Consider the following 13,914-nt stretch of genomic DNA (forward strand, 5'->3'; position numbering starts at 1 on the left):
CTTTTATCATTTCATCTATATATGAAATTTGTAAAATCATTAAATCATGGATTCCCCAAATTGCGTTCTTCATTTCTATTCTAAAGAAATTTTCTTCTATTTTGTTAACTAGTGCATCTAGTTTTATTCTGAATAATTTTAGTTCATTTTTTATTGTTATTCCTGGCATTATAATTTTCTATTAATACCTGAAAGTTCAGTTTTTATTTCTGATAAAGCTTTATTAAGCTTTCTTTTTTCATAACTATCTAATGAAGTTCTAGCTGGTAGAAACTTTGGTTCACTAGTATTTTCTTCTTGTTTTAGAAGAGGTGTTCTTTCTATAGTCATAATTGATTTTGACCTTTTTAATGATTTTAAAATTGGTGATTCTAATTTTATTAGTGGGGCAAATAGTTCATCTATTTGTATTTTTTCTTTTCCACTGAATTCTATACTATAATGAGAATTACTTAATGCATAATTCATTTTATAACTTATACTAAAAGGATGATTTCCTGGTCTCATGAGGGTTTGGTCTTTAAGTTTATAATGAATTACTAGAGATCTGTCTAGATCTATATCATTTAGACTTAAACCTATCTGTAGATTTATGTCAAATTTTAATTTTCCACACTTTAGATTTCCCTCACCTTGGGTTATTAGTGAATGTTTTTCATTCATCCTAGCATCTTCAATAAGAAGTTCTAGTTCTGCATCTATTCCTTTCATAAAAGTACTTTTTATGATTATTTGGATAGTTGATATATGAATATACCCTATCTTCTGTCTCTTTTCTAACGGTAGATGTTTTAATCCATTATTAATTTGTTCATTATCAATCAATGATATTACAACAGATCCATCTGTTGATTCCATTGGTATGGCAACTTCTCCTACCATCATTCCATATTTTAGAATATTTTCTCTAGATAGTTTTTCTTTTATTAAAGAAAAAATATTTTTCTGTTTAAAATTTTCTTCTGGTTTTAAAGTAAAATCTACCTTTTCTATATGATCTGTTAATACATCTGCCATAAAACCAGATGAATTTTCTTTTATCATGCTATATTCCATTATAAAATGTAAAAATTATAAAATATTTAAAATCATACCTGACTCTGTCTTGGATCTTTGATGATTCTGATCTTTCGATCCTTTGAAATTTGAAATAATCTTTCGATTATTGATATTGAAAATTATAAATCTTTCGATTTGGTAATGACAACCTCAAATCCTGCGAAGTCCTTTCCCAACAACGTTTTTCACAAACTAAGGTACTTACTTCATTGATTTTTGTTGTAATTTACAAGTGAGCATCGAGGCTCTTATTTATAGGCAGATGAGACTCACAAGTTGGTCACATGTCTCTGTCTTGCCAGCTAAAAAGAAAAACAAACAAAACACGCAAAGGAAAAAGTAAAAGCATTATCACATAAGGTGATAAGATTTTCAACTAAATGGACCCCATCTGACTCAGATGATAAGGTTCCATTATTACAACTTTTTTCCTACGGCCACCTACATGACGCGTGGTTAAGCTTTTTCTTTTGCCTTGTCCATGATTGTCGGTACTTTGTCTTCTTCTACCGACACTTTCTTTTTTGCACACCATTTACAGATATGCCCTTTGTATTTCGAGAAGTGTTGACAACACTCCTGTTGAACTTCATCTGGGACTTTGTCAAGAGCATTCTCGAATCTTGAGAATAGTTCTTCATAAAAAAGTGTTTGCTTGAGGTGTTCCTCTGAAACCTTCTTTTTTGAATCACAGACCATGAGACAGGTTTCTGTAGTGTAGAAGACCTTATAATTAATAATGGTAGAACCATATCTAATAAGGTTATCATAAAAACGTTTCATTTGATAAATGAACGAATCTACTGTCCATCCAACACTTTCTGAATTTGGAGGTAGATAAGTTTTATTTGAGATTCCTATTTTGATGACTGTTCTTGGTTTTACAGCCATAAAATTATTTTCTTCAAAAAACCATGGGTAGGTTTGTTCGAACTGGAGATAAATTTCCCTTCCTTTAGCAAGGAAATCATTAAATCTCTTTGCTGTATCACCAATCTCTTTTGGAAGATCAGCGAGTTCTTGGAATCTTCGACCTTCTCCTTCTTCAAGATACACGGTCTTAAGCATTCCGTAGTCATAAAATTCTTTAATCAATTCCTTGGATATTCCTGGAACTGTATTAGCTTTTACCCCATGTGTAGTATTGACTGGATAAAAACATTCAAGAGCTAGCTCTTCTTTGAAGTTGGCTAGCCATCTCCACTTTCCCATGAAATCATCAAGGGTTTTTGGCTTATTTTTTTCCTTCTGGAGGTTTATTATGGATCCCACTGAGATCTTTTTCTTTGACTCCATTTTTGATGGTTGGCCAATTTCTTTAGCAATGGTCATTTCTTTATAGGAGGCTTTGTAAGCTTCTTTCGCCTTTTCCATTGTTGGATAAGCTTTGTGTCTGACATTTTTGCCATTAATGTGAAGACTTGCAATTGCCCAATTGTTGTAAATTCCTTTCATTGGACCATCAAAGATGACATACACCTTCTTTTCTGGTTGTAGATCGACAGCGTCGCTTGGTTGGTCTAAGCCATTTTTTGACTCTTCATCTTCTTGTTCAACTTTTTCAGCCCATGACTTTTTCATATCTTCTTCTGGCATAGAACCTGCTGAAGATGTTGATGAAAAACTTTGTTGTTCATTCAAAGTCTTTTTTGTTGGTTCTTCTGTTGTTGTTGGAGTTTCAACATTTATGATCTTGGTTAGACTTTCGATCATTTTAATCATCTCCCCCCTCTCCGAAGAGAGTTGTTTTAGCTTTTGGCTATGAATTTCAATCTGTTCATCTTTTTGCTTCAAGCTATTGTAGAGAACTTTTAGAGCTTGCTCCATTCTCTTGTCAGAGTATCTGCAAAACAATTGTTTTCTGATTTTATTAGTTGAATATAAGGATAGAATTGTTGGATGCGCATTTGCCATCTAACAAGTCTTCCTTGTTTATGATCAACTTTTAAATTGTAGCGCCAAAATCCGCTAGCATAAGTTGAATCAGTTCGTAATAAAAATCTTGATGGAATCAAATCCATTCTCCATTTTTCTAAAACATTTAAACAAGAAAGAGTTTCTTTCTCATTGATATGATATCTTGTTTCAGCATCTTTAAAAGAGCCTGAAACATACTTGCATAAAACAAGATCTTTATCCTTAATTCGGATGTTATTACTTGAATAATCAAGTTTTAAATCAGTTGAAACTGATGTTTTATCTGATCGCCCATTAGGGATATCTGATTTTAACTGTGGGGTTGCGCCCATAGTGGTATAGGATTGTTGTGGGGTTTCATCCTCAACATATCCATTGAGATTTAATCCCAATTTTTGTTTACCATTAGGAAGAGCTCTCATAACTCCAGCCCAAGTAAACTGATTTGCATCAACATTTACAACCAAGAAATCATTTTCTGTTGGGTTGTATAGTTGTGGTAAAACTTTTAGTTTTTCTTTTAAAGATTTTACAGCCTCAGTATCTTTCTGTGTCCATGACCATGGCACTTTTTCGGATATCTTCTTCTGTAAAACTTTTCTATCATTTGCTAAATCTTGAAGAAATCCTTCATTAGCAATATAATTTAAACATCCCAAAAATCTTTGGATCTGTTTTCTATCTGCTAATTGATCAGGAAAAAGTAAAATTTTTTCTTGAACATGCGGTGATAAATCGAGTTTTCCTCCTTCTCTTATGATAAGACCAAGGAATTCGATTTCTTGTTTCAAAAGTACTGATTTTTTTCTAGATAGAACAATTCCTCTATCTTTTATTCTATTTAAAACAGTAGTGACATCTTTGATATGTTGTTCTTTACTTCCCTTAGTAAAAATTAATATGTCATCGATATATACAAAACAAATATGATCAAGACCTTTAAGAGTATTGTCCATAAATCTTTGATATATTGATGGTGCTTGTTTTAAACCAAATGGTAAAACATTCCATTCAAAATGTCCTTCTGGACAACTGAAAGCTGTTAAAGGTTTAGTTTCTTCTGATAACCTTAAATGCCAGTATCCAGATTTTGCATCTAAAGATGAAAACCAATTACATCCTCTTATTTTTTCAAAAATGTAATCTTTTCTTGGTAACTTATATGAGTCACTTACAGTTGCCTCATTAAGTTTTTTATAATTAATCACCATTCGTGCTTTCCCTCTTTTTATCTCATTATGTTTCCTGACATAAAAAGCTGGCGCTGAATGTGGACTAATTGAAGGGCTTATTAATCCTTTCTCTAATAGTTCTGCTATTTCTTTTTTAAATTCTTCCTTATCTTCTCCTGAATAAGGGATTTTGTATAGGGCTTTGACTTCCTTTTTAGGATCTTTAAGTTTTACAACAATTAAATCTTGTATCTTATTTATTATAGTATCTAATGGATTTTCAGAACAAACTTGATCTAGATGATATCCTAGATTTTGTTCAGTCGTTAAATAAAACTTTCTCTTATCCCACATGCATCTAAGTATATTAAGATTTTCTGAAATTGCTTTTAAAATTTCATTTTTTGTTATAATGTTTGTAGTAACAAATTCACTTTCTTCTGGGTTATTGACATCAAACCAATTTAATGTTATGGTGTCAGCTTTTTGAATAAAAGGATTATATAACTTTAAAAAGTTATTTCCTATTATCAGATCTATTCCAGAGTCATGTTCATAGATTGATTTTACATAGAAGTATCTATGTTCAATTTTTATAAAAACATGTTTTAGAACAAACCATATTTGGTGTTTTTTCTTATCAGCAAAGATAATTTCTTTTGGTTTTTGTAGTCTAATCCATCCTTCCTTAATTATGGATTTTCTACCAAAACATAAAGTAGCACCGGTATCTATGTAACCCATGATTTTCTTTTTATTCAGTGTTACCTGGATAAATGTTGCATTAGGATTTCCATTTTTTAGAATTTTCCTACTCATTCTTCAATTTCTTCTTCAGTAGTATATTCAAAAATACTACTTTCGTCAGAATCTATATCTGATTCTATTGGTTCGAAACCTACTTCCCAAATTAATTTCAAGGTTTCTTTTTTAGAATCTTTCTTTTTAGGACATTCATTTGCATAATGTCCTTCTTCATTACACAACCAACATGTGCAAGTTTTCTTTCCTTTAGGACATGAATTCTTTTTAGGATATTTTTTATTCCTCCTAAAGTATTTTTGTTTATTGAATTTTTTAGGAAATTTCTTTTTTCTCTTATATTCAGAACGATCTATTTTCCTAAAAACTTTTTTCTTTTTCCTTCTTCTAGGTTTACTACAACCGTAGTTTCCTATTTTGTCTCGAATTTTATCACAACATACATTTATTTTTGCTTCTCTTTTAGCAGTTTTTTCCATGCATTTTTCGGATATCCATTTCCTTAATGCAGTTATCCTTGTTCCTAGAGTATCCTCTAATCCTACGATCACTTCTAGATGTTCTTGGATTACTTTTTCCATTATTGTTCCTACAGATGATGGAAGTTTATTGTAGAATAATCCTAAAAGATTATATTGTAATCTCTTCTGTGGAGATATTGCATAATAATATTTGCTAAACTCACATATAAATGGTTCAACATAACACATATCACATATTCTTAGATTAAAGATTCTATGAATGTTTGTGCTTTCTAGGTCTGACTCTGCTTCTGGCGCATCAAAACCTACAAATTCTTTTTTCAAAATTGAATAAACATGATTTATTACTTCCTCAGTTGTTGATGGAAGTTCTGAGTCTGATTTTTCAGACATAAAACTCCAAGCATTTCCTATAGTTTTTGTTTTTAAGTAGTTAAAAATACTCTTTGGACTTAATTTCCCAAGCGTAGGGTCTAATTGGATTGTTACCATGTGATCATGATACCAACTTCTTAACTCTCTTTTAACATCCTCACTACAGTCAATGTTTAAAACATCATCTTCTTTGTGGCGATTTATTGTTGGTATATATCTAGGTGGTATTTGTTTAAATTTTCTTTCATCCATTTTATTTTGAATGATTTGTTGATCAATAAATTTTTCACTATCTTCTTGGCGTCCTCTTTTACGTCCCATTTCTGATGATTCTGGATACTCATTAGTTTTTACAAGTCCTACTTGTGGTTCTTCTTCCATACTAAAAGAACTTTCTGAACCTAAGTCGTAAACAAACTTGTTTTCGTCATCAGATTCTTCAGTTATTTGGTTTTTCCTATTAATGTCTAGAGAAGCCATTAATGTTTGTAATTCATTTAGCTGGTTTGCTATTTCTTCTTCTGTTTCGTCCATATTAAGGTAACGGCGCGAAAAAGTTAATTTCTTTTTCTGATTTTTCAATATTCTCTGAAATTTCTATCATGTCTCCCCCTTCTTTTTTGACAAAAGTTTGTAATTCTTCTAGGGTTAGACATTTATCTCTTATAGGTAAGAGTTTTAATAGATCGATCAAATCATCTATTTTAACACAAAGTTTTTCATCTAACAATTTTTGGTTTTCTTCTAAGTTAGATAATTTTTCATTGAGTTTTTCTTCAAACTCTTTTTCTAGTAGAACTTCTACTATTTTATCTAACTGTTTCTGAAGTACTGTTAGGTTTTCAAAAATATCTTGTATATTTTCACTTACACCTTTACTAGCCATGTATAAACTTTTGTATTTTAAGGCTTAAAAGATTTGCAAAATTTTCATATTCCCAGTATGTAGTGTAATTATCTTCAAAGATTAGAAACCAATATGCTGTTTCCCTTAACCAATTAATTTGGTTTCTTATTCTAATTATATTATTATAATTAGGTTCTAATATAAATGGTTGAGGTATTATTTTTCCAAATGGATTTATAAGACCTTCCATTATCTTGCTAATTTTTTAAGATTATTTCTGAGTTTTTCAGCTTTAACTACATATCTTGAAAAGAGATGATAATCAAAATTTTCTCTTAGATAATAGGTGGCTGTTTCATCACACCATTTAATTTGTGCTTTTACCAAATAAATTTCTTGGTAATTAGGATTTAAAATGAAAGGAACACGAACGATTTTTCCTTTAGGATTTTTAATCCATGTTACTATTTTTCTTTTATTTTTAACCATTTAAAGTCGGTTTTTGTAAGAACTGGTTTTAAAAGATTTTGATATGTGTCAAAATTTTATTGGTCTTATGTCACAATGTCACACAACTAGTATGTCACAGAAGTTTTTTCCTATTTATAGGTATGTTAACCTTTCCTTTAACTCTCGGTTTTTTAACTTAAACGTTTTCTTATTTTATCGATGCTGGCTTCTTCTTTTGTTGTATGTGAACTGCAAATTTATACTCTGTGTTAAATCACAAATTTTGAAATACTTTAGGGGTTAAGTAAGTGATTTTTTTTTTTTTTTTGAAGTAGGGTTAAATAAGTTTTTTATTTAAAAAATATAAAGAATTTTGATTTTAGTTGCAAAAAATAATAACTTTCTATTTTGTTGTCCTTAATAGTTGGTTTATGTTCATGTTATGTTAATGTCAGTTTTTGTCCAAGTTATATCCATGTATTATGTTTAATCTCTTCTCATTGTTTAACTATACACTGCTAAATAGTAACATATGTAAAAGATTAATTTACAATATATAAGACTCTGCTATAATTAATTAAAAAAATATGGCATGGTTCATATGAATTCATCCTTTGGTTGAGCAAGATTATAAAACTCTTGCAGCATATAGAAAATCCAAACTATGAAAGTGTAAGTGATTATCGTTAGAGTCATTGTAGTTTCAGATTCTATACGAAGTATACATTTCATATTATTGATGGTTTAACTAATGTGATGTTTGTTTGGGCCGATATGATATGCAGTGATTGAAGCAAGACAACGTTAATTTGATTAATTGATAATGGGTAGAAGATATAAATCCATAAAGAACTGCAGTTGCTCTGATTCAAACTCTAAGTCACATGATGATCATTCCATGAAGAATATGGAGCAAAATTCCTATAGTAGCAAGAGTTGTAAAGTGATTTCTAAGTTGTTAATCCCTGAAGACTTGATGTTTGATATCCTTAGTTTTCTCCCTGTTAAATGTCTGCATAACTCTGCAAGGTATGTTTGCAAACCTTGGGCTACTACTATTCGCAGCTCCCTTTTTGCCGAAGCGTGCCTACATCGTGCACGTTCAAAACCTGGTCTATATGTTGAAAATTGCAAGCATCAAAATAATTCTTATTTCTTGGATATTAAAGATGATGCGAATGGTCTATTTAAATTTGAAAGGTCTTATCTAGGAACACCTAAAAAAATGGGAAACATTGTCGATAATTGTGATGGAATATTGCTACTTTGTCATGGTCCTAGACAAATTTTCATCGTGAACCCCATCCTCAAGTGTTGGCTCAAAATTCCTCCTTTACCGATTTCACTAAAACAATCCGAACATAAGTGTCAAGTGACTATAGCATGTGTTCCTCACACTACTGAATTCAAGCTGTTTTTTGTAGATATCCTAGTGGTTTCGGGTGCTTATTGGTATGTTTTCTATGTGCTTAGAATTGGAGTAGATAGCTCATGGAAAGAGATAGCTAGAAAAGAAGCTCCTCGTGAATGGTTTTTTTGCTGGAAACTACTTTATAATGGAGACAATTATCTTTACTGGATAACTATAGAGGGAATAACAGTGATGGATGTTGACAAGGAAAATATCGTAGGACAGTATTCACTTCCACCTTCCCCTGTGTTGATGGATCTTGATCCAGATGCAATATTTTTAAGGATGGGAAATCACCTTTCTTGCATAGTGAATAATGATGCATTTTATGGACCATTTCAAATCTACGTTTTGGATTTTGAGTTAGGAAAATGGTCTCTTTATCATGAGATGGGACCTTTTGATTTTGCGACTGCTTGCGGCCATGAAATTCATATTCTGTGTGTGGTGTTTTGTTTTTGGATCAACCATCAAATTATCCTTCGAGCATCTCTATTGAAAAGAAGAAATACATCTGTAACAAGTAGGGAAACCATGCATTTTAGTTACAATGTCAAGACCAGACAACTAACAAAGATTGACGACATTTTTGTGGGTGATTTTAAGGTATGGCTTCACACTAACAGTCTCGTTTCATTGCCAAGTACTCCACTATAGTTGTGGTTGGTTATAGCGAGCCAAACATAAGTATCAAACTTGAAGTTGGAAACACATGATGTGTTTTTCCTTAGTTAGTCTAATTATTATTATTGTTTAGCTTTGCTTATTTTGTTGAATGATGACTTACTTAGTCTTCGACAAATCTTGTACTCTCTTTTGCTTTTCTTATCCACGAAAGAGAAACATATAATTTATAAGGTGCCAGATTGTTATTTGCATCAGGTTATTTTGGTAGTCTTGATCTGAGTTTGGAATTTCTTTTTGATATTTTATTTATTTATCTGAAGTACACAAGTGTTATATTCACCATCACTCTTGCTTGTAAGTTGCAATGGTAGACATCTTTAAAATTTAGAATAAGGAACTATCTATAAACTTGATTTTACTAACAGTTTTCCAACTTATCACCATCATTTTGAATTATTTTTTCAACAAAAATAAAGGAAAATGAAATAGAGATTCGAGCACATTTGGTTTCAGCCAGAATCATTAATTTGATGAGTAGTAATAAATACATTATTGGAAGTCATATTTGAACCCATTTAGAATATCACAAAAGTTGCTCATGCAATTTGACACTACAATTCCGAACTAAATATAGAATGTCTCCAATGGACTTCTTCTATCCCAAACTAAATATAGTCAAGCCGGACATTGGGGTGTGCAATTTTTTATTTTTTTTTTGTCAAGTAACCTAGTGCTAGAATTCACCTTTTTCAAGGTGAATAAGTGAAGTGTCCGGGTTCAACCCCGACCCTTGCATATAATAATGCATGTCCCTACCAACTGAGCTATGCTCACGAGAATAGACCTTTGATGTGAGTGATTATATACATTTTTGGTAACAATGGAAATATAAAAAAATTGTTTTTATTATTTTAAAAATACATCATTTTTAACTAGCATTTCATATTCTCTCCATCACAATAATTAATTCACTTCAAAAATTCTCATCAAGGTAAAATGGACACACATTTTTTAAAATAAAAAAACAGTATTTTCATAAAGTAAATGTACCCATGAACTAATAGATCATATCGATTGGAAAAATGAAAGATTTGCATATATTATAGGCTAAAATATGGTATTGGTCCCTGCAAAATAGGTCAGTTTTGGTTTTAGTCCCTGCAAATTTTTTTTTATAGTTTTTGGTCCCTGCAAAAATAGGCCAGTTTTGGTTTTAGTCCCTGCAAAAAAAAATTATAGTTTTTGGTCCCTGCAAAATTTTTGTTTTTGTTTTTGGAAATAGTCCCTGACCCCAATTATGTGATGATTTGTCACTTTTGTGCATATGTTGCATATATGCTTACTTAATAAAAAGAATATTATTTTTTATAATTTATATAGCAATAATTATTTTTTAATTAAAAAATAATAATAAAACAGATACAATAATTATTTTTAAATTTATAAAAGTGACAAATCATCACATAACTGGGTCAGGGGCTATTTCCAAAAACAAAAATTTTTGCAGGGGCCAAAAACTATAAAAAAAAATTGCAGGGACTAAAACCAAAACTGACCTATTTTTGCAGGGACCAACAACTATAAAAAAAATTTGCAGGGACTAAAACCAAAACTGGCCTATTTTGCAGGGACCAATACCATATTTTAGCCTATATTATATCTCCCACCACTCACCATCACTTTGTGGAAAATCCTTAGAAATCAATATGTTAGACAGTACATACATGTGACTCAATTGGTGAAATGGTCTCTTTGTCCAAAAAAGCATATTTTTCCCGCCGTACAAAAAAATAGTTTGTTTCAAATTAACAATAAATTGAGGAATTGTTCATACATAAAATCATAATTATTGAACTATTCCACAAAAAAAAAAATCTTTATTATAACATTTGAAACAAAAGTTATATTGAATATTAAATAATCGAAGTCGATTTACTTTATGAAAAGAGAAAAATAGTTGTTTTCATTAATTTTTTTCAAATACATCATATATATGATTTACTTTAAGAGTTTCATGTCTTATTAAGAAGTTAAAACTAATACATATTTTAAAAAATCTAAAGGGAAAAATGTTTTCACAAAGTAACCACCACGACATCTACGATCTTGAACAAACTCATTTAAAACCGCAAAAGATGATTATTAGCATGTTTTTTTTAATTTGATTTGATTTTATCATGTTTAAATAATTTAAAAAATGATTGATTTTGTTTAGAGAATTGATTCTACCTAAACTCCTTACACTCAAAATTCACACTTAATGATGCTAAAAGGGTTCATGTTCCCCGTTTAATTTCTCTTTCTTAATTTGTTTATGTTTTGTTCTTTCTTTGAGGCTTTAGGTTCTCTAGTTCTCTAATGTACCCAAAAAAATAAACGACTCGTGATCCGTATGCTTAACTATTTTTCTCAGTGGTTGGTCCCATCCCAATCAAACTTGCTCGTGTACATGACATGTGTGGGTAGAACATAAAGTTAAAAAAAAACCATAAAAGTGTGACTGTGAAGCATCTTTTTCTTATTAGGAGAGAGAGTGTGTGTGTGTGAACTGTGAAGGCATATTTAGGTGTTCACTAATTGGCAAACATCATAAAAGGAGCCCACCTTTAACAATAATACTCGTTTAAAATGGTTATATTTTAAATTACAACTGTATTATTTGAACAACCATTTTATTGATAATTTATGAGATAATTATAGATATATATAAAAAAATAGATATTGACATAAAAACCAAAACAATAGAGAGATAAAATAAATTATAATGTGACTATGAGATAGAAAATTGTCACAAGAATTATTATAAAATAGTTGTACAAATATCATTTCTCTTTAAATTAGGTTAACACATTTTTTATAAGTAAACACGAGTCACATCAAAGGAACCAAAATAGGGACGAGGGAGTAATTTATGAGAAATGTGTTATTTTAATCTTTCATATTTCTTTTGACAAATTATTTTAATCTTTCATGAAAAACGTGTTCTTTAAAAATTAAGAAAAAAACAAATTAGTCATAGCATAGAGGTGTGTTTAGGTTGAAAAGAATGTTGCTAACTTTTTTTCAAGGGGGTCATCGATTGTATTCTCTATAGTAATTTTAAAATTAGAAAAGATTGTTGAGAAAATGTGCAAAAAATTTGGGAGTGAAATATTTAAAATTGAAAATAAAATTCTAAAATTAATTTTGTTTTAGTACACACCGTTTCTTTAGACTACTAACTTGATATAAAGTGACTTAATACTTGTATTTTATAACATTCACACAAGTTTACAAGGTGTTAGTTCAATAGTAAAAACTCATATTCGTATTCACAAGGAACAAAATTTAAATCGCCTCGAGACAAGTTGTAAAATAGTCATTGATATCACTTTAATTAACTAATAGTTCTCGGTTTTCATTTTTTTTAAATAATACCCACGTCACATGTGATAAAGAGAAAATGACATGTATTTGTCGTACTCTAGTATCGGTGACTACTTGTATTAGTGTTATTCTTCAAAATAATAAGAGTAGTGATATATGTACAACCATTTAGGACAACTTTTATGACAACTTTCATTTTCTCTCTTTTCATTGGTCCAAAACAATAGAGACAGAAAAAGGAAGAGAGAGAATAAGAATATAATGTGAGTATGAGAGAAAAAATTGTCAAAAAGTTGTAATAAAGTGGTTGTACAAATATCATTTCTCAAATTATAATGATGTTTCGACATGTATTACAAAATTTATCATGAAAGAATTTTCTTAGTTTTGCTTTTGTCGTAAAACAACACATTTTTTCTTGTTTGTTTTGTACTTTATCCACATATTTTGTGGTTGAAAGCGGTTCCTTTAAAGATAAATTTTTTTGTTTGACGTTTGATTCTTAATTGAATTCTAACGATAAAATTTATTTCGGAGAAGGGTGCTCTCTCTCAATGACCAAATTTATACGGAAGGTTGTGGATTCAACGAGGACAAAGATCATCTTTTCGTTACATGTGATTTTTACCCTAAAATTTGGATGGCAATTTCTTGTTGGTTGGGCTTTTTAACGACGGTGCAAGGGAATCTATCAGGATCATCTTCTTTAGTTTGCGGGTCTATGTGGATTTTCAAAAAAGAAAATCGGAAGGTATTTAACATGATATGGCTCTCAGGACTGTGGGTAATTTGGAAAGAAAGAAATATGAGCATATTTCAGCAAAAGGAGGAACTTATTCAATCTCTAGACAAAAAAAGTTAAGCTTCATGTTTTCTAGTGGTTTAAATCAACATATGTTATCCTTCAAAAAAAACATATGTTATGTTTGATTTTGACTACAATTATTAGAGGTTTAATCCGCTTTATTGTCTAATGGTTGTTACTTAGGGTCCATTTGTTTCAGATTTTTTTTAAAAAAAATCTATTTTTTCCCTTTAAAAAATCACTTTTTTCATTTTTAAGTGTTTGTTTAGGATTTTAAGAAAAATTATTTTATCAAAAAAATGTATTTTGACCCTAAAATGAAAAGCTATTAAGATTTGCTTTTCTCAAAATCTATTTTTTTCAACAACAAGGAGATAACACATGTGCATGTTAGAACTCATTTTTTTTTAAAAATGGATTTTTATGGATAGTAGGCAAACACAAATAACTTCTGATTTTTTTAAAAATCTCTAAAAAAAAAATCTCTAGATTCTTTTGACACAAAATCTATTTTTTTTTTAAAGCTGAAACAAACGCACCCTTAGTTTTTCCTTTTGTTTGGTTTGTTCATTCTTGTATTGGATAACGTTGTATTTTTATAACTTTTCGATGTCTTCTAAGCAGATCTTGTATCGAAGGCC

General features: G+C 30.1%; 1 protein-coding gene across 1 annotated transcript; it reads left to right on the forward strand.

Moving 5' to 3' along the window:
* Positions 1–7,401: 7,401 nt before the first annotated feature.
* On the forward strand, positions 7,402–9,381 carry LOC146919486 (uncharacterized). Its single transcript, XM_085710588.1, has one exon. The coding sequence runs from the start codon at positions 7,888–7,890 to the stop codon at positions 9,130–9,132; it is 1,245 nt and encodes a 414-aa protein (XP_085566714.1). The 5' UTR covers positions 7,402–7,887; the 3' UTR covers positions 9,133–9,381.
* The last annotated feature ends 4,533 nt before the right edge of the window (positions 9,382–13,914 follow it).

This window comes from Medicago sativa, chromosome 5 (genome assembly GCF_051527215.1).
Source record: "Medicago sativa cultivar Bolivia chromosome 5, Bolivia_mono, whole genome shotgun sequence".
NCBI lineage: Eukaryota > Viridiplantae > Streptophyta > Magnoliopsida > Fabales > Fabaceae > Medicago > Medicago sativa.